This window comes from Schistocerca nitens, chromosome 5 (genome assembly GCF_023898315.1).
Source record: "Schistocerca nitens isolate TAMUIC-IGC-003100 chromosome 5, iqSchNite1.1, whole genome shotgun sequence".
NCBI lineage: Eukaryota > Metazoa > Arthropoda > Insecta > Orthoptera > Acrididae > Schistocerca > Schistocerca nitens.
This window is the reverse complement of record NC_064618.1, coordinates 396,087,876-396,107,240: the sequence shown is the minus strand read 5'-3', so window position 1 is coordinate 396,107,240 and position 19,365 is coordinate 396,087,876. Positions and strand designations below refer to the sequence as shown.

Below are 19,365 nucleotides of genomic sequence, written 5' to 3'. Positions count from 1 at the left end.
GCAGTGCAGAAAGAAATAAGGCGAGAACATTATAATACCTTTTTAAATAAACACAGCCGAGACCATGGGTAAGTGGCTAGACAGCATTAACATGGCTAGCAGCGACCCGGCAAGAAAAATAAAATTTCACCTATAACGTGGAAGCGGTTAGCTGGAGCCATACTGTGTGACATACAAGAGACATGGTGGGGAGAGTCATGTCATATAAAAGCATTTTTGAGAATTAAATGAACAGAGCTCTCTTGTCTTGCAGCAGGCACACGTATGTGTGGAAAAATAGCGAAGACGTTGAGACCTTTACGTCTGCGAAGTGAAGACGGTACGCTTCGCGTATCGTGGCGACAGATGTAAAGTGGTAGTTCATATTCCTGCGGAAATATTCGTTGGCAGAGCATTGTGCACGTCGCTCCATCCCTTAGCGAGTGTGCAATAGCCGTTATTTTGACTAGAGAAAATTTAACATTCTAATGAACACAGGAAAGTTGAGACTGAGTGATTCAGTCAAGGCCAGAGTAGGGAATTAGCGTTTCAGATCCAGTATGGAGACAACGCCGCCACAGTTCCCGATTGGTAATGTACCAACGTGCATTAGGCGACATTAAATGTTGAGTCGAGAGTCTGCTCACTCCAACCTGCATATGCTTTCAATATATAATTTCAATAGTTGAATACCAACATACCCTCTATTGAGTACATGAGAGTTTGATTAGTTTAAAAGATAAAATTTCATTCTCTCCCAACTTAGTCCATTGAACAGCTATGACAATGTAGATGCAAATTTTACTGATGAAGATTTAATTGTTTTGCTAGTTATAACATTCTCATATATACAGATAAAGGTTTAATAACCACATATTAAATGTCTAATTGTTAATTATTTTATTGAGAGTTAAAAGTAATTGAACTTGCTTGTTATGTATCACTTGAACCCTGAAAGCAGTGATAAATTAAATGTAGATTGAAAAAGGGAGAGGTTGTGTTGTCATTTTAGAAAAAAATCCCAAACTCTCATTTATATCAATTTGGGCATTCTTGTTAATTGCGCATTCTTGTTAATTTGAGACGATCCGCACCTAACATTAGCGGTATTACAGGGCCAAAATTAATAGCTATGTAAAATGTCTGTTTACCACCCTGGGCTTGTGAAGGCATTAAGATACGTTATCCACTCGTGCGCGATCACGAAATAGCTTTACCCACCAGCACTTTACACAAAAATGAATACACGTTACAGTATGGTCCAAGTTTCATCGAGTGTTACTTGGCAGTGACACACCATCAGAAGTTACTTCCCTTCGTAAGTTGTGTTCATCACTGAATTTAGTTTCGAGCATTAGGATCCCGTCTCAAAGCGCTAAGTATATGAACCTTAGACAAATGTATAATTTTGACCGTAAAGGTTCGAGACACCCTGTACGCTGAAATTCAGACAGGTGAGAATGGTTCTTTTTAGTTGTTTGCTAAGCGCACAGTAAGCAGCCTGCGGGAATACTCACCGCTGCATTCTTCATCGTCCGTCTCGGGGTGTCCCGGCTTACAGAGACACACGCGGCCCGTCGAACTGTTGCTCTCTGTGGTGTTGGGTGTCGTGCACTCCCCGAAAGGCAGGCACTCCCTGTCCTCAGAACACGCCCAGCGCAGGCCTGCAAAAAGAGGCAGCAGTCTCAAATGTAGGTCAGCGCCACATCGAAGACGTTCTCGTGTTAATGTTCAGTTTGTTTGATTGTTGCTCCTTTACTTTTGATTTCTCCGTTTATGCAAACCACATAGGCAAACCACATAGGCGATTCAAATGTTTATCATTCTAATTTGTGTCAGTTGTAAGTAGGTTGTTTAGCTTTTTATGTTGGTAATACCACGTAGCGCTCTGTATGAAAATCACTGACTGTGCTGTGTGCAGTCTGTGTATGATTTGCATTGTTGGAATATTTCCTATTGTAGTGTTTGGCAGCTCGATGTGAACAGCGCGTAGCTTTGCGCAGTTGGAGGTGAGCCGCCAGCAGTGGTGAATGTGGGAAGAGAGATGGCGGAGTTTTGAGAGCGGACGACCTGGACATGTGTCCGTCAGAAAAACGAAATTTGTAAGACTGGATGTCATGAACTGATATATATATATATATATATATATATATATATATATATACTATAACTTTTGAACACTATTAAGGTAAATACATTTTTTGTTCTCTATCAAAATCTTTCATTTGCTAAGTATGCCTATCAGTAGTTAGTGCCTTCAGTAGTTAGAATCTTTTATTTAGCTGGCAGTATTGGCGCTCGCTGTATTGCAGTAGTTCGAGTAACGAAGATTTTTGTGATGTAAGTGATTCCTGAAAGGTATAGGTTATTGTTAGTCACGGTCATTCTTTTGTAGGGATTATTGAAAGTCAGATTGCGTTGCGCTAAAAATATTGTGTGTCAGTTTAGTGTTGATCAGAATAAGTAAAGAGAGAAATGTCTGAGTACGTTCAGTTTTGCTCAGCTGTTTGAAAATCAAATAACGTAAGAGGTTTACCAGCACAGTAATTCATAAATTTTTCTAAGGGGAAGTTTCAAAGTTTGTCGTTCCTGAGCCATCTTTACGATGATGAATGAAAAGATACCAAGCTTAACTAAATCTAGCAAGTGATATCTTGAATAGGTAAATCAATACGTCTCTGGATGCGCGCTTAGAACAACGCTTTTGCACCCGCCCATAAGCAACGATAGCGTCCAGAGAACAGGCAAGATGGACCCATCAACCTATGTGGATAAATCATTTCTAAAAACAAAATCAAGTAACATAGCTGAACACTAAGATCAAGGAATAACAAATAGGAAACAGAGAATCATCAACATCACAAAGGCAGAAATCCCACACAGATAAAAGTACGAGAGAAAGACGGAAAAGTAAAAAAAGCTGGTACACAAAGATATACAATCATAAATAATTAACAATTCAATTCAAAAATATTTCCTAAAGGAAACGGAAAAACTACGAGTATATTCTATTATCAGGCACATGTGAATTAAAATGCAACACACGTGATGAAAGATATACAGGGAGAGGTTTCAATGCGTGCAGAAAATCAAATGACTTACTGATAATGCTGAAAGAAATCGAAAATTTACGTACTATTTTTCACACAAACAAATTTTATCGAGGCATTCTACTTACATGTTGTTCACAAATCGTAAGTCAGAAGAACATAAAACAACTTATTCGTCCGAAAAGTGATCACATTGAGAAATATTTCATGCTACTGTCTCGTGCCAAAGAAACATGTAGGAAAATGCACTTAAAGTTACTAGTGAATGAGGGTCGTAATTTAAAAACACCGTAGTTCCTATGTTTTGGAATGGAACAATTACTGGTGGACCACAACATTATTGCACACGGGAGTGAATGGGCTTCTGTGGGCTTGTCGTGAGCCAATGTATAATCGGGGCAGATAGCACTTGCACGACTAGAGTTGCGCTCTAGGTGGTTTTGGTACACTACATAAATAACGTAGTAAATGGTAAGATTAGTGATAGCATTGCTAGAATTGGTAGGGACAGAAAAAGGAATGACGTAAGAGAAGAAAAGGGGAGCCGATGACTTCCCTTTGTTTTTTGTGTTTAGCTGTTTGTTTTGCACAAAAATAGAACACATCATTCAGTGTTAGTCTATTGTTTATAGGTTACAGACTATAAACTGTATTTTATAAGTAATAAAAATTAGTTGATCGGGTAACGTCTGCGCTTTTCTGTAAGCAAAACAATTACTTTTGATGCAAGTATGGTCTACACGCACAAACATAAAAAAATTATTCTTGTTACCTTTTACTCAATAGAACGTTCTTCATATGATAAAAGGCAAGAGCTTCCTGTTATTATGATAAATACAGAAGTTTTTTCTGAATAACAGGAAAAAAGTTTTACATAAATTCCACGAATTATTATAGCGATGTTTGATATATTTTTGTTTTGCGGTATTTTTTTCACATTTTTGTTGAAGAAATTGCGCTTTCTAGCGCTACGTCATAAAACTGTATTGTTTTCTTTATTTTTACAATAAAATCGCTCTGTTGCACGTTACAGATCAACAGTTTTCGAATAAAACATAAATTAAACACTGACAATTTCAGTTTTTCTACAAATATTGTTTATTCTTAAGTAACAGACAGAGGGATAACTACGCAGAACAAAAATGTTCCGTTGCTTACCCGGCCCTTTAAATATCGACACTCGGTTTGTAGGCTGTTCATAGCTTCCAGTATTTAGGGGAATTTAGTGACACTGGTCGCATGCGTAACGAAAGCGATAGTTATGAAGTAGCGGCCGAGAGGAATGCAACACGTCTAACGTTTAGGTATCACGGATACGAAATTAACTGATCGAAGCTACTACCAAAAGTTCCGTAGTCTACGCTTGCTTATGGTAGTCTACGTAACCTACGGTAGCTTTACAACTGTCTGCACAACTAATCTGGAAGCACTGACGGTGCAATGTGTTCTTTTTCAGTCACCGCTGTACGCCTTTACTGCTAACGTCGCCACGTGTTTCCAATAACGGCCAAGTGCAGTAGTATCATGGAGTAAAACTTGGCGCGTGTCGTCTATTGAATACAGCGTACTTATCCCTGCACATATACCACACTTGCCGACGTGATCCAAAAAGTTTCTCCAATGGCAAGTTGTTCCAGCCCACGCAGTTGACTGCTTATTCCAACCACAGTCGTTTTCCAAAGTCCGTTACTCTAAACAAACAACTTATATATTATATATATTAGTTATTGACTAAATCGTAATGCAAACAAAAAAAAAGAAGCGTACATTTTGTCCTCAAATTATTTGTACCACATGTCTGCGGGTGTCTTTTCCTATACATCGAAAAGTCACCTGTACAGTACAAACTACACTCATTTCATAAATTAAGGATAGTGCTGATACATGGTGAAACAACGCTCTGGTGGGCGGTTTGCGGGTTTAAATCACCTCGGGGTATGACCATGCGTTGCATTTGACCTGCGGTCGTCGCACGGTGGCGCTGGCAGTAGTCCTCATACGCAGAGGTGTGTTGGTGCATGTCAAAGTACGGTGCAGCGAGTAAGTGTGCAGACGTTTCCAGACGTGCTAATGGTGACTATGTGTTGAAAATGGCTCAAAGAACACATATTGATGACGCAATGGGGGGGGCGACTGGAGGCTAGTCAAACACAGCAGGTCGTAGCACGGGCCCTCCGTGTGCCACAAAGTGTGATCTTACAGTTATGGCAACGATTCCAGCAGACAGGAAAAGTGTCCAGGAGCTACAGTATGGGACGTCCACAGTGTACAACACCGCATGAAGACGGCCACGGAGTACTGCAGGTAGCCTTGCTCGGGACTTTACCGCAGCCCCTGGAATAGTTGGCTCCAGAGAGACAGTCTACAGACGACTGAACAGACATGGTTTATTCGCCCGGAGGCCTGAAAGGTACATTCCACTGACCCCTGGTCACAGGAGAGCCCGCAAAGCCTGGTGTCAAGAACACAGTACATGGTTCTAGGTGCTACAGTCTGGAACCGCGCGACCGCTACGGTCGCAGGTTCGAATCCTGCCTCGGGCATGGATGTGTGTGATGTCTTTAGGTTAGTTAGGTTTAAGTAGTTCTAAGTTCTAGGGGACTGCTGACCTCAGAAGTTAAGTCCCATAGTGCTCAGAGCCATTTGAACCACAGTATATGGTCATTGGAACAGTGGTCCCCGGTTATGTTCACGGACGAGTCCAGGTATAGTCTGAACAGTGATTCTCGCCGGGGTTTCATCTGGCTAGATACCAGCCGCTTAATGTCCTTGAAAGGGACCTGTATGGAGGTCGTGGTTTGATGGGGTGGGATGGGATTATGATTGGTGCTCGGACACCCTTGCATGTCTTTGACAGAGGTCAGCTGTATCGGGACGTCATTTTGCACCAATATGTCCGCTTTTTCAGGGGTGCACTGGGTCCCACCTTCCTCCTGATGCATGATAACGCACGGCCCCACCGAGCTGCCATCCTGGAGGAGTACCTTGAAACAGAAGATATCAAGCGAATGGAATGGCCTGCCTGTTCTCCAGACCTGAACCCCATCGAGCACGTCTGGGATGCTCTCGGTCGACGTATCGCTGCACATCTTCAAACACCTACGACACTTCAGGAGCTCCGACAGGCACTGGTACAAGAATGGGAGGCTATACCCCAGCATCTGCTCGACCACCTGATCCGGAGTATGCGAACCCGTTGTGCGGCCTGTGTAACTGTGCATGGTGATCATATCCCATACTGATGTCGGGGTACATGCGCAGGAAACAGTAGCGTTTTGCAGCACATGTGTTTCGGGACGGTTTTCTCAACTGATCACCAATACTGTGGACTTACAGATCTGTGCCTGTGCTATTAGCGCCAGTTTTGTGTAGTGCCACGTTGTGTGGCACCACATTCTGCAATTATCCTTAATTTATGAGCATGTGAATAGAAGAACATTTCACGCCAGATAGAAATACCATGTAAGTGTATGGAACTAAAGAACAAATCACTCTTATTTCGTAAGATATTTACACCAACAGAATCATAAAATTACTGCAAGGCACCCAGACGTGGAAATCGCAAGGGTACGAAATAGGAAACATTTCCATTGCCCTACAACAAAACTACCATAATCATAAAATATTTATATGAAACAAATCGTTCCTAGCGATCACACGAGCCTGGCAAACCAGATAATTTTTAAATTAACAGAAGATATTTGCAGTATAATATTACAGACAAATGAGTCTATATTTCCTCACCGACATTCTTCCATCCTCTTCCCCTTTCCCGTGACAGGTCAAATGCATCCACTCACCTATCCTACAACCCCAACCATCCACATACTGGTATCTTAGTTTCACCTCACAATACATACACACACACACACACACACACACACACACACACACAATAATACGACAGCGAACAGTACTAACTGTAAAACGAGTATAGCTACAGAAGAAATCGCATTTAAAGGATAAGTAGGCTTCTAAAAAGCCTATAAAACTGAATGTGAAAACGACATCTGTGGTGTCACCGCCAGACACCACACTTGCTAGGTGGTAGCTTAAATCGACCGCGGTCCATTAGTACATGTCGGACCCGCGTGTCGCCACTGGCAGTGATCGCAGACCGAGCGCCACCACACGGCAGGTCTCGAGAGACGTACTAGCACTCGCCCCAGTTGTACGACGACGTTGCTAGCGACTACACCGACGAAGCCTTTCTCTCATTTGCCGAGAGACAGTTAGAATAGCCTTCAGCTAAGTACATGGCTACGACCTAGCAAGGCGCCATTTGTAACATTGCATGTATCTAAAGAGTCTCACTTGTATCGCCACCATCTTCAGATGGCTCATCAAGAACGATGTATACAATGAGGGATTAAAAGTTAAGTATTCAAGGAGCTACGTACTTTTCTTTATAACATTCATTACGTATCCTGTTTCAGACCTCACTCCATCCTTCGTGAGTTAGCGCGTGCATCTTGGCCGCCTCTTTCAATTAGTGTGCGTAGTGTTGGCAAGTCTGCCGACACTACAACATCAAAGTTTTGGCGACAGCTGACCTCTGCTTCTAACGAGAGTAAAAACCAGATGCTTCCCAAACTTGCACAAAGGTGCAATAAACACCGTAAGCAATGCGTACAGAACGTAACATTAATAACCAAGACTATTTTGATTCTATGAAATTCAAAACGCAGAAAACATATTTAGTCTATAAAATGCTAGAATAAACATAACTGATGTTTTACAAATAAAATAAACTTGACTGGTTAAAAACTTTGCAAAACTGGGACATAATGCTTCGAATCATTATAACTTCTGCAGGGTGTTTCAGATTAGATATTTTTCTCTGTAACTTAAAAGTAGTATGGGAGATGAATACTAATTAGATAGGTAACACTAAGAAACGTTTTTCTGTCTCTGGAATAATTAACATAGATTATTTAGTTATTTTCCAGAAAGTTATAGCAAACACACAACGTTATTTTTTCTGTCATGTACTTGATGTATTTAAACCAACTGTGTACAAATGAGTTTAAATCAAATTTCCATTCATTTTAGTTCTGGAGCTAAAAATGATCTAACATTAAGGGCAAGATACAACATAATGGACATACCTGTTTGTGTTCGGATGTATATTATAATGGAAGAATGTTCATTTAAGTGAGGTTTCCAGATTAATTCTCTTTTTTCCTGCATGCACAACTCAATGCACCAACTACCTCACTTGCGAACGAGAGGTAATGTCGCTGGTGTTACAGAGCGACAGGCTTCATCGATGCAGTGTTTGAAGTTATGTTCGCTTAGATTGTAGAATGTACCGGTAACCTTACGATGGTGTAGAGATCTACATCGAAGTCTACCTATAGTACGTGACTACTCTGCAATTCAGCCCTAAGTGCAGGCAGAGGGTTCATCGAACTACTTTCTCACTAGACCGTTCCACTCTTGAAAAGCGCGCGGGAAAAACGAACGCTACAATCTTTTTCTCATTTTATTACGATTATCATTTCTCCCTATGTAGGAGGGCATCAACAGAAGAATTTCGCATTCGGGAGAGAAAGCCAGAGATAGAAATTTCGCGAAAAGATCTCGCCGCAACGAAAAATGCCTTTGTTGTAATGATTGCCACCCCAGCTCGCGCATTATATCCGTAGCACTCTCTTCCCTGATCCACTATAGTACAAAATGAGCTGCCCTTCTTTGAACTTCTTCGATGACCTTCGTCACTTCTCTCTGGTAAGGATCCCATATCGCACAGCTACACTCTAGCAGAGGACGGACAAGAGTAGTGCAGGCAGTCTCTTTAGTCGATTTGTTTCACCTTCTAAGTGCTCTGCCAATAATGTAGATCCTTTGGTTCGCCTTTCCCACAAAATTAGCTACGTGGTCGTTATAATTTCAGTGGTTAGGAATTATTATATCTACGCGTTTAGTTGAATTGTCAGCCTTTAGATTTGTGTGATTTATCGTGTAACCGAAATTTAACAGATTCGTTTTAGTAATCATGTGGATAATCTCACATTTTCATCTTATTTAGGTTCAATTGCCATTTTTTGCATCATTCAGATATTTTGTCAAAATTATTTAGCAGTTGGTTTTGATCTTCTGATAACTTTACTAGACGGTAAACGACAGTATCAACTGCAAACAATCGAGAACGGTTGCTTAGATCGTCTCCTAAACCGTTAATACAGATTAAAAACAGCAGATGGCCTGTAAAACTTCATTGGGGAACACCTTTTGTTTTAGTCGAAAACTTTCCGTCAGTTATTATGAACTGTGATCTTTCTGAATCCAGTCGCTCAATTGAGGATATGCTCCAGAGGCACGCAATTTGATTAGAAGCCACTTGTGAGGAATAGTACCAAAAGCCTTCTGGAAATCTAGAAATATGGAATCAATTTGAGATCTCCTCTCGTAGCAGTCGTTACTTGAGGAGAATAAAGATCTAGTTCTGATGCATAAGACCGATTATTTCTGAATCCCTGTGAACTATATGCCAATAGATCATTTTCTTGGAAGTAATTCATAGTGTTCGAATACAGTATGTGTTCCAAAATTCGACTGCAAGTCAACATTAGTGTTATGGGTCTGTAATTCAGCGAACTACGCGTATATTATTTCTCGAGTATTGTTGTACCCAGTGCAACTTTCCAGTCTTTCGACGAGCGAGCAGTGGTTTATGATCTCTTAGTATGGAGCTGTTATCTGAACATACTCTGAAACGTATCTGGTTGATATACAGTCTGTATCGGAAAACCTGCCTTTATTAAGTGATTTAAGGTACTTCGCTGCATGGTGAATATCTATTTCTAAGTTATTCACGTTTGCTGCAGTTATTAGTTCCATTTCTGGAAAATATATTTGCCTTCTTTGGTGAAGGAATTTCGGGAAGCCGTATTTAGTAACTCCGCTTTGGTGACTCAGTCATCACTAACGTTACCAACGCTATCGTGCAGTGAAGGTGTTGATTGTGTCTTGTCACTGGTATACTTCACATACGAGCAGAATCTATTTGGATTTTATGTCAGATTTCGAGACAGTCTCGTTGTGGATACTGTTATAGGCATCTCGCACCGATATCTGCGCTAAATGTCGGGCTTCTGAAAGCTCTGCCAATCTTGGGGACTTTTTTTATCTTTTAAATCTTGCACCCTTTTTTGATGCTGCTGAAATTGTGTTCTGACCTATTTGATGTGCCGTGGGGGACCAGCTCCGTCTCTTATTAATTTAATTGGTATACATCTCTCAGTTACTGTCGATACTATTTCTCTGAAGTTAAGCCACATCTGGTCTTCGCTTACATAGTTCGGAAGCAAGGCGTCAAGCGAATTTTTATCTGCTCTTTTAAACACATGTATTTGAAATTTAGTTGCAGTGGGTTTGGAAGTTGTGGTATTCAGCCTTGCTACAACGACCTTTTGATCACTAATCCCTGTATTCGTCTTGATGCTCCCACTCTCATCAGTGTTACTTATGGCTAAGAGGTGAAGAGTGTTTTCACAACTATTTACACTTCTAGTGGGCCCCTGGACTAAGGCAGTGCGGAAGACACAAACAAACGAGGTTAGATCTGCCATGGATATGGCATAAGCAACCAACTAATAGGTTGACGTGTTGCTAATGCTCGACAGACGCGATGCCAACGAAACAGCCATGCCTTATACTGTGAGATATTATAGTTGAAAGCTCAATAAATGCTAAACAAAGACTTCGAGGAACAAGTAGTCTGGGACGTTACGGCGGTACTAGACAAAGACTTGTAGAAAGTAAGGACACGGAAGTGTTTGTTTTGCCTGCGATGTACCAAGGTGCTGACGTCAACTTAAGAGAAGTTGCTGGAGTCACTAGTCTAAGCCTTACATATGTGTGAGGAACTGTACACGGTAACAAGTATACCCATAGCACTTGTAACTGACACAGAAGCTATATGGGGACGACTTCAGTTGGGTAGTTACTTTCTGCAAATGTACACTGAATAATTTCATTCTGGACACTTTACAGAATATTATGTCCTATGGTGAATCCATGTTCACAAATTGTGTTGCAATGAACCGTCATGATGCCCACTACTGGGACACAGAAAATGCTATGAGAAAACATAATGTCGATCGTCAAATCAGGTGGCCCGTTAATGTGTGATGTGCAATCCTTGCAGATTAAATCATAGCTTCCCACTACTTCGTAGGTACTCTGACAGGCGAGGCATATCGAGATTTTACTGTCGGAAATCTAGTTGCTCTCCTTCAAAATCAGTTTAGACGTTAGCGGCCGTATGTCGATGTAGCATGACGGCCATGCAGCTCAGTCTGTTCGTGACGTTGTGGGAGAACTGAGCTGTATCATTCCGGGAAGATGGTCAGGACGCGTGGTCCTCAATTCGTCCGATTTAACCCCAACAGATTTATTTTTGTGGGGATATCTGAAAAAGCTGTTTGTCCTCTAACCCAAAACCCAGACTACTTACAGAAAGCGTATCGAGCAAGCTTGACGCTCCATATCACCAGCAACTTTCCGTCTACTCCGCAGGTAATTTAGAAGGTGCACTGAATGGCTCATTTACGAAAATGTGAATTAATTTGAATATTTCCTTTAAACTAACGCTCCAACATAAGTGAATTCATAAAAAGCAGCAATTATGTTGCATACAACCAAAAGTATTGGAATGTTTCTAAATTCCTAACTAAAACTGTTGCAAATTTGATTTAAACTGATTTATACACACTTTTTTAAATCATCATGTACATGATAGGAAAGCGTAATGTTAAATTAAAAAAATGGCAACTCGTTTTGTAACTCTTTGGAATACTGCAAAATAATCTATGTTACTAATTTTGCAAAAAGATCAGTATTACAAGACCGGTCCAGGTCATGTTACAGCATGCTACAGCAGACTGGAATAAATTTCTGCAAAAATAGTAACCTTTCTTACATTTACCTAGGTAAATAGAAATTGCTTTCACTTATTCTGTAAGTTATGGAGAACACATTGTCTGAAACACCGTATACGTCAAAAAAATAAGGGGTAGAAACAAAGCTAAATACTCGTATTGGTATTTCATTAGAGGTGTAAGAGGTTTTGCAAACAATGGCATTGCTTGTCGATATTCATTTCCTTTTTAGATTTGTTTATGTTTGGTATGACTGTCTTTAGTCCATGTATCGTGTATCTGGCTTCAGCTTGTTTGGGTTTGGGTGATTTGATGTTCAGTATATTACTGTATGAGTTGTAGGATTCCAGTATATGTCAAATAAGATTTGGTTGTCCTGAGTATAATAATGTCAAGGAAATTTAATTCTCTCTCTTGCCTTTTTTCCTTTGTAAATTTACTCTTATAAGGTATCTTTCTGATTTATGATCAAGGTTGGTTGGTTGGTTGGTTTGGGGAAGGAGACCAGACAGCGAGGTCATCGGTCTCATCGGATTAGGGAAGTATGGGGAAGGAAGTCGGCCGTGCCCTTTGAAAGGAACCATCCCGGCATTTGCCTGGAGCGATTTAGGGAAATCACGGAAAACCTAAATCAGGATGGCCGGACGCGGGATTGAACTGTCGTCCTCCCGAATGCGAGTCCAGTGTCTAACCACTGCGCCACCTCGCTCGGTTGTGATCAAGCAATGAATATCATGTACTAGTATATACACTCCTGGAAATTGAAATAAGAACACCGTGAATTCATTGTCCCAGGAAGGGGAAACTTTATTGACACATTCCTGGGGTCAGATACATCACATGATCACACTGACAGAACCACAGGCACATAGACACAGGCAACAGAGCATGCACAATGTCGGCACTAGTACAGTGTATATCCACCTTTCGCAGCAATGCAGGCTGCTATTCTCCCATGGAGACGATCGTAGAGATGCTGGATGTAGTCCTGTGGAACGGCTTGCCATGCCATTTCCACCTGGCGCCTCAGTTGGACCAGCGTTCGTGCTGGACGTGCAGACCGCGTGAGACGACGCTTCATCCAGTCTCAAACGTGCTCAATGGGGGACAGATCCGGAGATCTTGCTGGCCAGGGTAGTTGACTTACACCTTCTGGAGCACGTTGGGTGGCACGGGATAGATGCGGACGTGCATTGTCCTGTTGGAACAGCAAGTTCCCTTGCCGGTCTAGGAATGGTAGAACGATGGGTTCGATGACGGTTTGGATGTACCGTGCACTATTCAGTGTTCCCTCGACGATCACCAGTGGTGTACGGCCAGTGTAGGAGATCGCTCCCCACACCATGATGCCGGGTGTTGGCCCTGTGTGCCTCGGTCGTATGCAGTCCTGATTGTGGCGCTCACCTGCACGGCGCCAAACACGCATACGACCATCATTGGCACCAAGGCAGAAGCGACTCTCATCGCTGAAGACGACACGTCTCCATTCGTCCCTCCATTCACGCCTGTCGCGACACCACTGGAGGCGGGCTGCACGATGTTGGGGCGTGAGCGGAAGACGGCCTAACGGTGTGCGGGACCGTAGCCCAGCTTCATGGAGACGGTTGCGAATGGTCCTCGCCGATACCCCAGGAGCAACAGTGTCCCTAATTTGCTGGGAAGTGGCGGTGCGGTCCCCTACGGCACTGCGTAGGATCCTACGGTCTTGGCGTGCATCCGTGCGTCGCTGCGGTCCGGTCCCAGGTCGGCGGGCACGTGCACCTTCCGCCGACCACTGGCGACAACATCGATGTACTGTGGAGACCTCACGCCCCACGTGTTGAGCAATTCGGCGGTACGTCCACCCGGCCTCCCGCATGCCCACTATACGCCCTCGCTCAAAGTCCGTCATCTGCACATACGGTTCACGTCCACGCTGTCGCGGCATGCTACCAGTGTTAAAGACTGCGATGGAGCTCCGTTTGCCACGGCAAACTGGCTGACACTGACGGCGGCGGTGCACAAATGCTGCGCAGCTAGCGCCATTCGACGGCCAACACTGCGGTTCCTGGTGTGTCCGCTGTGCCGTGCGTGTGATCATTGCTTGTTCAGCCCTCTCGCAGTGTCCGGAGCAAGTATGGTGGGTCTGACACACCGGTGTCAATGTGTTCTTTTTTCCATTTCCAGGAGTGTATATGCAGCCAAATGGAGGCTAGTGTACCAACTTGTGACTAATTTGTGAGATGTAACACATATGTGATTCATAAATGTATTTCGTAAGGGGCCAGATAATGGTGATTACATTGGTAATCTTTCAGATTGTAAACAGAATCTATTTTTTAACTGGAAATCGTTGTATTCTGTTATTAGTTCTAGTAATATTACTGCTTCTTCGATATGTTCATGTGAGAGTGTACTGCATGTTTTCATATTTTCTTTTTTAGTGTTTATTGTTTGTGTGACAGGATTATTAGAGTATATATTCTTGTATAAAACTGGACAAGGGTCGATGTGCTTGGAATCTGTCTGTCTTTTATATATTCAGTTTTGTATTGTTTGTTATATTTCTATCCTCTTGTAATTTGTAATTATGTACCAACATTTTCAACATGTGTATTTCAAGTGGATAGCTGGGAGCAATCCTGTAAGTCATAATAGATCTGACTGGGCGGTCAACGTTGGCTGGCATACGAGGGAGGGTACACTGGGGATATTTTACTTTTTTCGCTGTCTTCTAGTGTGTGTTCTATATTTTCAGAGTGTGGGAGCAGCAAAATGAAAAAACCAAACTTAAAGATGGTTGAGAAGAAATTAAGAATTGAGTATTATATATCAGTCACGAAACAGAGCCTAAGTCCAGCAGGGGCAAAGTTTTTGTGTGTTTATGAAGCAGCTTCAAATAAACCAGTAGGTGCTTCGAAATGCGAATTCTGTAAAAAGTTACTAAACACTCATTCGGGAACCTCGAGTATGTTACGAGATAAATATTCTGAAAGACGACACAGACTTAGTGACTGACAACTGTGTGGAAATGTATGCTACAGTCCACCTAACAATTTATAGGCTTTCTAAATTTAGGATAAAAAAGGGTTGAAACAGAAAGCTTAGTATGAAAGAAAAGCTTCTTCTTTCAGATATGTACTTTTAGATTAATATAAAATGAAAAACGAACTTCGCGTTTGCTAAAATTCATTTGGGAAATTTAGAATGAACTATTTTGGCCACTTAGTATGAGTACAGCGACCCGCAACACATATCCGGGAAAAAGTAACTGAAGTTGGTACAACTGGGGTCATATTTGCCTGAAACACAGTAAGATTACAGAAACTAGACTTCCAAAACTTCATTTCAGTTGACTGTACAGTGTAATAGGCATTTTCACGTTCTTAGGTGCAAAGGACTTTCAGAGATGGTTCTGCTGACTACAGAAAACATGTAGTAGAGGTGGCGTAATGTTGCTAAGAACTGAGAATAGTAAGTAGTACTTGAAAGAGGGCGAAGTTGCTGAGGAAACCATTCATTTCGAAATAAATAAATAAGCCCGAAATATGCCGAAAAGGAAAAAGAGCACAAATTAAATCCACGATTTTCTGGCTTACAATGACCCGAGATGAATATATATTTCATTGAGCTTTATCTTGTAGTCCCCGGTTTAAAAAAAAACTTTTCATCATATTCCGAACCCTACTCAAGACACTACAATGAAAGCGTACAGAATAAACTGTTACGTAGCGTAGCACACTGGGAAGACGTGCAGGAAAGCAAAATTCCTTTAGCCTGCTTGGGTTGGGCGTAGCTTGACTTGAGAGTTCGGTAGGTAACGTACGGCAGTTGCCTACCCGGGTAAAAGGCAACCATGGGCAGGTTAAAAGCGGAATGTGTATACCTTTGGAAAACTGTTATCTGTGATATGATGTTAGTGATAAGCGAAGCATAGCAACTCCAGATCTCAACCTAACTTCCACACTGTTGTGCTGATTCGATTGCAAAGTTTCTGTAACGTTATACGTGCCCAGTAGTCGTCTTTAACTCACATCAATCTTCATATGTAGGGACGGCTATTTTCTGTTGTGAAAATAAGATTGCACAAGGTTGAAATTTTAATCACCGATTCGACAGGCATGGAAATACTAGAGCATCATTTTGGTAGCTTCCATTCAAAGTTATCATCATGCAATCATTCCATTTCTGTTAGTGTATATGTCAGCCTGCTTAGCTGGGTGGTAACGTGCTCGTCTCCCATGCAAGCGGGCCTGGGTTCGATTCCCGGACGGGTTGGAGATTTTCTCCGCTCGGGCACTGGGTGTTGTGTTGTCCCCATCGCCACCTCATCCTCATCACCGGCGCGCCAGTCGCGCAGTGTGGCGTTCAATGAAATAAGACTTGCACTTGGCGGCCGAACTTCTCCGAATAGGGGCCTCCCGGCCATCGATGCCATGTGCTCATTTTTCAAGAGAATGAGCCAGAAGTTATCCATACTGTGATTACATTTAAAATCCACGCGTCACGCGTTATTATAGCGCTTTTCAGCAAAAGAAGCTTTCCCTTGTATCACTGCTGTGCATGTTGGAACATTCAGTGCACAAAGTTATTGACCGCTGGACCAAATGCAAATAAAGAAACTGAGCAGGAAAATGACGTACTTACCCAAGAGTTTTGCTAAATTAGTTAGTTGGATATTTTATAGGTCATTTGAACGATTCTTTTATCGAAATGAGTCACTTTACAGGATACTAATACATGACTAGTATTAACATTAATGAAGAATTGTTATTTTTAGTTCTACTCACGTAACTACACTTTTTATTTTGATTTTATTTTTTTATTAATTTTTACTGTCTACCAGTTTTTAAGAAGAAATTCGTCAACGGAATAATTTTGCTTCCATATCTTTCCGTTATTTTCTGTTATTGAGCATATGATCAAAAATTTTTGTTGCTGCTTGTTATACTCCTCTCTGAGCTACTGACAACTTTAACAGAAGGTCATTTTTCTCTCTGGTGCTGAAGGTATGTACATCACTTTTCTTCTCAAACTGTGGTGGATTATTAGTGCCGAATGTCACTAACGAATGTACGTATTCTGGAGGCGCAGTTAAAATACCTAGCTTCTTGTATAGATATCTAGATGTTGTCTGTGATTGAAAACCACATATTATTGTAAACTGCTCACTTTTTTGCAGTCTTTCTAAGCTACGAGGTACCTAAGAAAATTATTTCGGACGACATTATTGAGTGGAAGTATGGAAAATATGTCAGGAGGCTGATAAGTTTGTTTTCAAGATTAACAATTGTACTAAGAGGAAAAGTACCAGAACTTTATCGTTGGAGAAGCTCAGTAATTTACTCCTTCCAGTTCAAGTTTCATCAACATGTACACCTAAAAATTTGGAGAATTATACTCGACTTACTGACTGCTGACTCCCACTCATGTGCTACATCATTTGTTGGCGTGACTATTTGTTGTAGAGAACTGATGTTAGGTGTTTCTCCAAAATTTAAGGAGAGTCCGTGTTTAGAGAACCACTTAATATTTATTTGCAAAAATACAATTTACCAACTCATTTATTACTTTCTCTTTATGATAACACTAGTAGTGTCTGCAAAAGAACCACTTTTTCTTGTTAAATGCTAAATGGAAGGTCATTCACCCACATAAAAAATAGAACTGGACCCAAAATTGAACCCTGTGGGACTCCTTTTCAGATTTTTTTTTCCTCAGCTACTAAAATTTTCTATCTTTCTGACATTGTCTGAATCATTCATCACTACTTTTGAACTCTCTTTGTCAAGCCATGATTCAAATCAGCTGTGCATACAGCCATCAGTGCCACACAACTTAATTTTTCTAAGAGATTATCGTGATCTAAGCAGTCAAACGGCTTGCAAATAACATAAAAAATACCTACTGGCGATGTATTATAAATCCTCCCGGCAATATATTATTATTTAAGTTTGGTACTATTTGCTGAGCATAAATATCGTTCTCATTCGAGCGTCCTTTCTAGAGTCCAAACGTTGATAAATTAATTAAATTGTTTCCACGTAAGAGTGTGACTGCTCTTGAGTACGTTACCTTTTTGGATATTTTGGAAGAAAAAACATGTCAGTAAGGAAATCGAACGATAACTATTTATATCTCTCTTGTCATCTTTATTATGAAGTGGTTTAATGGTTGCATATTTTAATAAGTCTGGAAGAATTCCCTGCGCCACTAATTGAAATTTCATCAACTCCGCAAGATATTCAGAATTATACTAATTTCACAACAACGAAATTTTAGAATGGAATGTGAACTGTTTTTGGCTCGCTGTCGTATCTAGGAGCGCAGTTCCAGAGACTAGCTGAGCAGCAGCTTAGCGGCGTGGCGTTACCAAAGTATCGCGGCTTGGGGCAGCGGCCGTTGTCTGGCGGGGCCTTGTCGACGCACAGGCAGCGGCGGTGGCCGTCGCTGTCGACGCGGCACGTCGTGTTGCGGATCGTCTCGCAGTCGCTGTCCTTGGAGCACGGCTTGCTCTTCGGCTCTGGAACACAAAATGACCACCTCAGGCTCTGCTGTCTTTCTCTGCTTTCCTTACTAGGCACTAAAATAATTATCGTACTTAACAGGATCAGGGCGTGGAGCAAGCCGTCATTCTACAACTTGTGATACAACCAATCCTATTACACATTAGGAACATTTCTATACTGGTGGATATTCATCACTCCATTTATAAAAGTGTTATTGGTATGTAAACGGTATACTTTGTGAACTGCTGTTTTCACTGACTATGAGTAGATACGAATGGCGTTCTATAAGTAATACAACACATTCTTTTTCTCGGTCAATTTCGATTGAAAAATATGCATAATTCGCTGAAGGACATCGTGAAATATTTCCGTTTCAGCACTTATAGTTTCATGAAATTCCGACAGATGGCGCCGCTATACGTAACCTTCAAAATGGCATCTGTAACGGACGTGCATTCAAAGTAGAGAGCTGTCATTGAATTCCATCTCGAGAAAAACAAGACCATCGTATATATTCATAGACGCTTGCAGAATGTCTAACTGAGTAAAGCAAGCACGGTAAGTCGTTGGTGAGGCAACAAGGTCGTTCAAAGCCGCGTACCGGCGCCGGTCGCGCACAGCTGTGACTCCCTCAATGTTGGAACGCATGGACACTCTCATTCGAGGTGATCGACGAATCACAATCAAACATCTCGCTGGAGAACTGGACGTCTCTGTTGGTAGTGCAGGCACCCAAGAGAGGCTCAGAAAACTTCACTAGACCATTCTTCCTCATCCACCGAACAACCCGAATCTTGCATCTTCCGACTTCCACCTTTTTGGCCCAATGAAGAATGTACTCCGCAGGAAGTACTACGTGGATGACGGGGTGGTTTTTTGATAGATCAAGACGTTGGCTCCGATGTCGACTAGTAGAGTGGTAACATGCGGAGATACAGGCCCTCACAGCAAGGTGGCTTAAGG

General features: G+C 41.7%; 1 protein-coding gene across 1 annotated transcript in view; it reads right to left on the bottom strand.

Annotated features, from left to right (window-relative positions):
• LOC126259494 (uncharacterized) overlaps positions 1-19,365 on the bottom strand; it is a 97,921-nt gene that overhangs the window by 40,631 nt on the left and 37,925 nt on the right. The window contains exons 2-3 of the mRNA XM_049956341.1: positions 18,267-18,416; positions 1,497-1,643 (exon numbers count right to left, since the gene is read on the bottom strand). Coding sequence (XP_049812298.1) covers positions 1,497-1,643; positions 18,267-18,416 — 297 coding nt within the window. The remainder of the gene's footprint in view (positions 1-1,496; positions 1,644-18,266; positions 18,417-19,365) is intronic.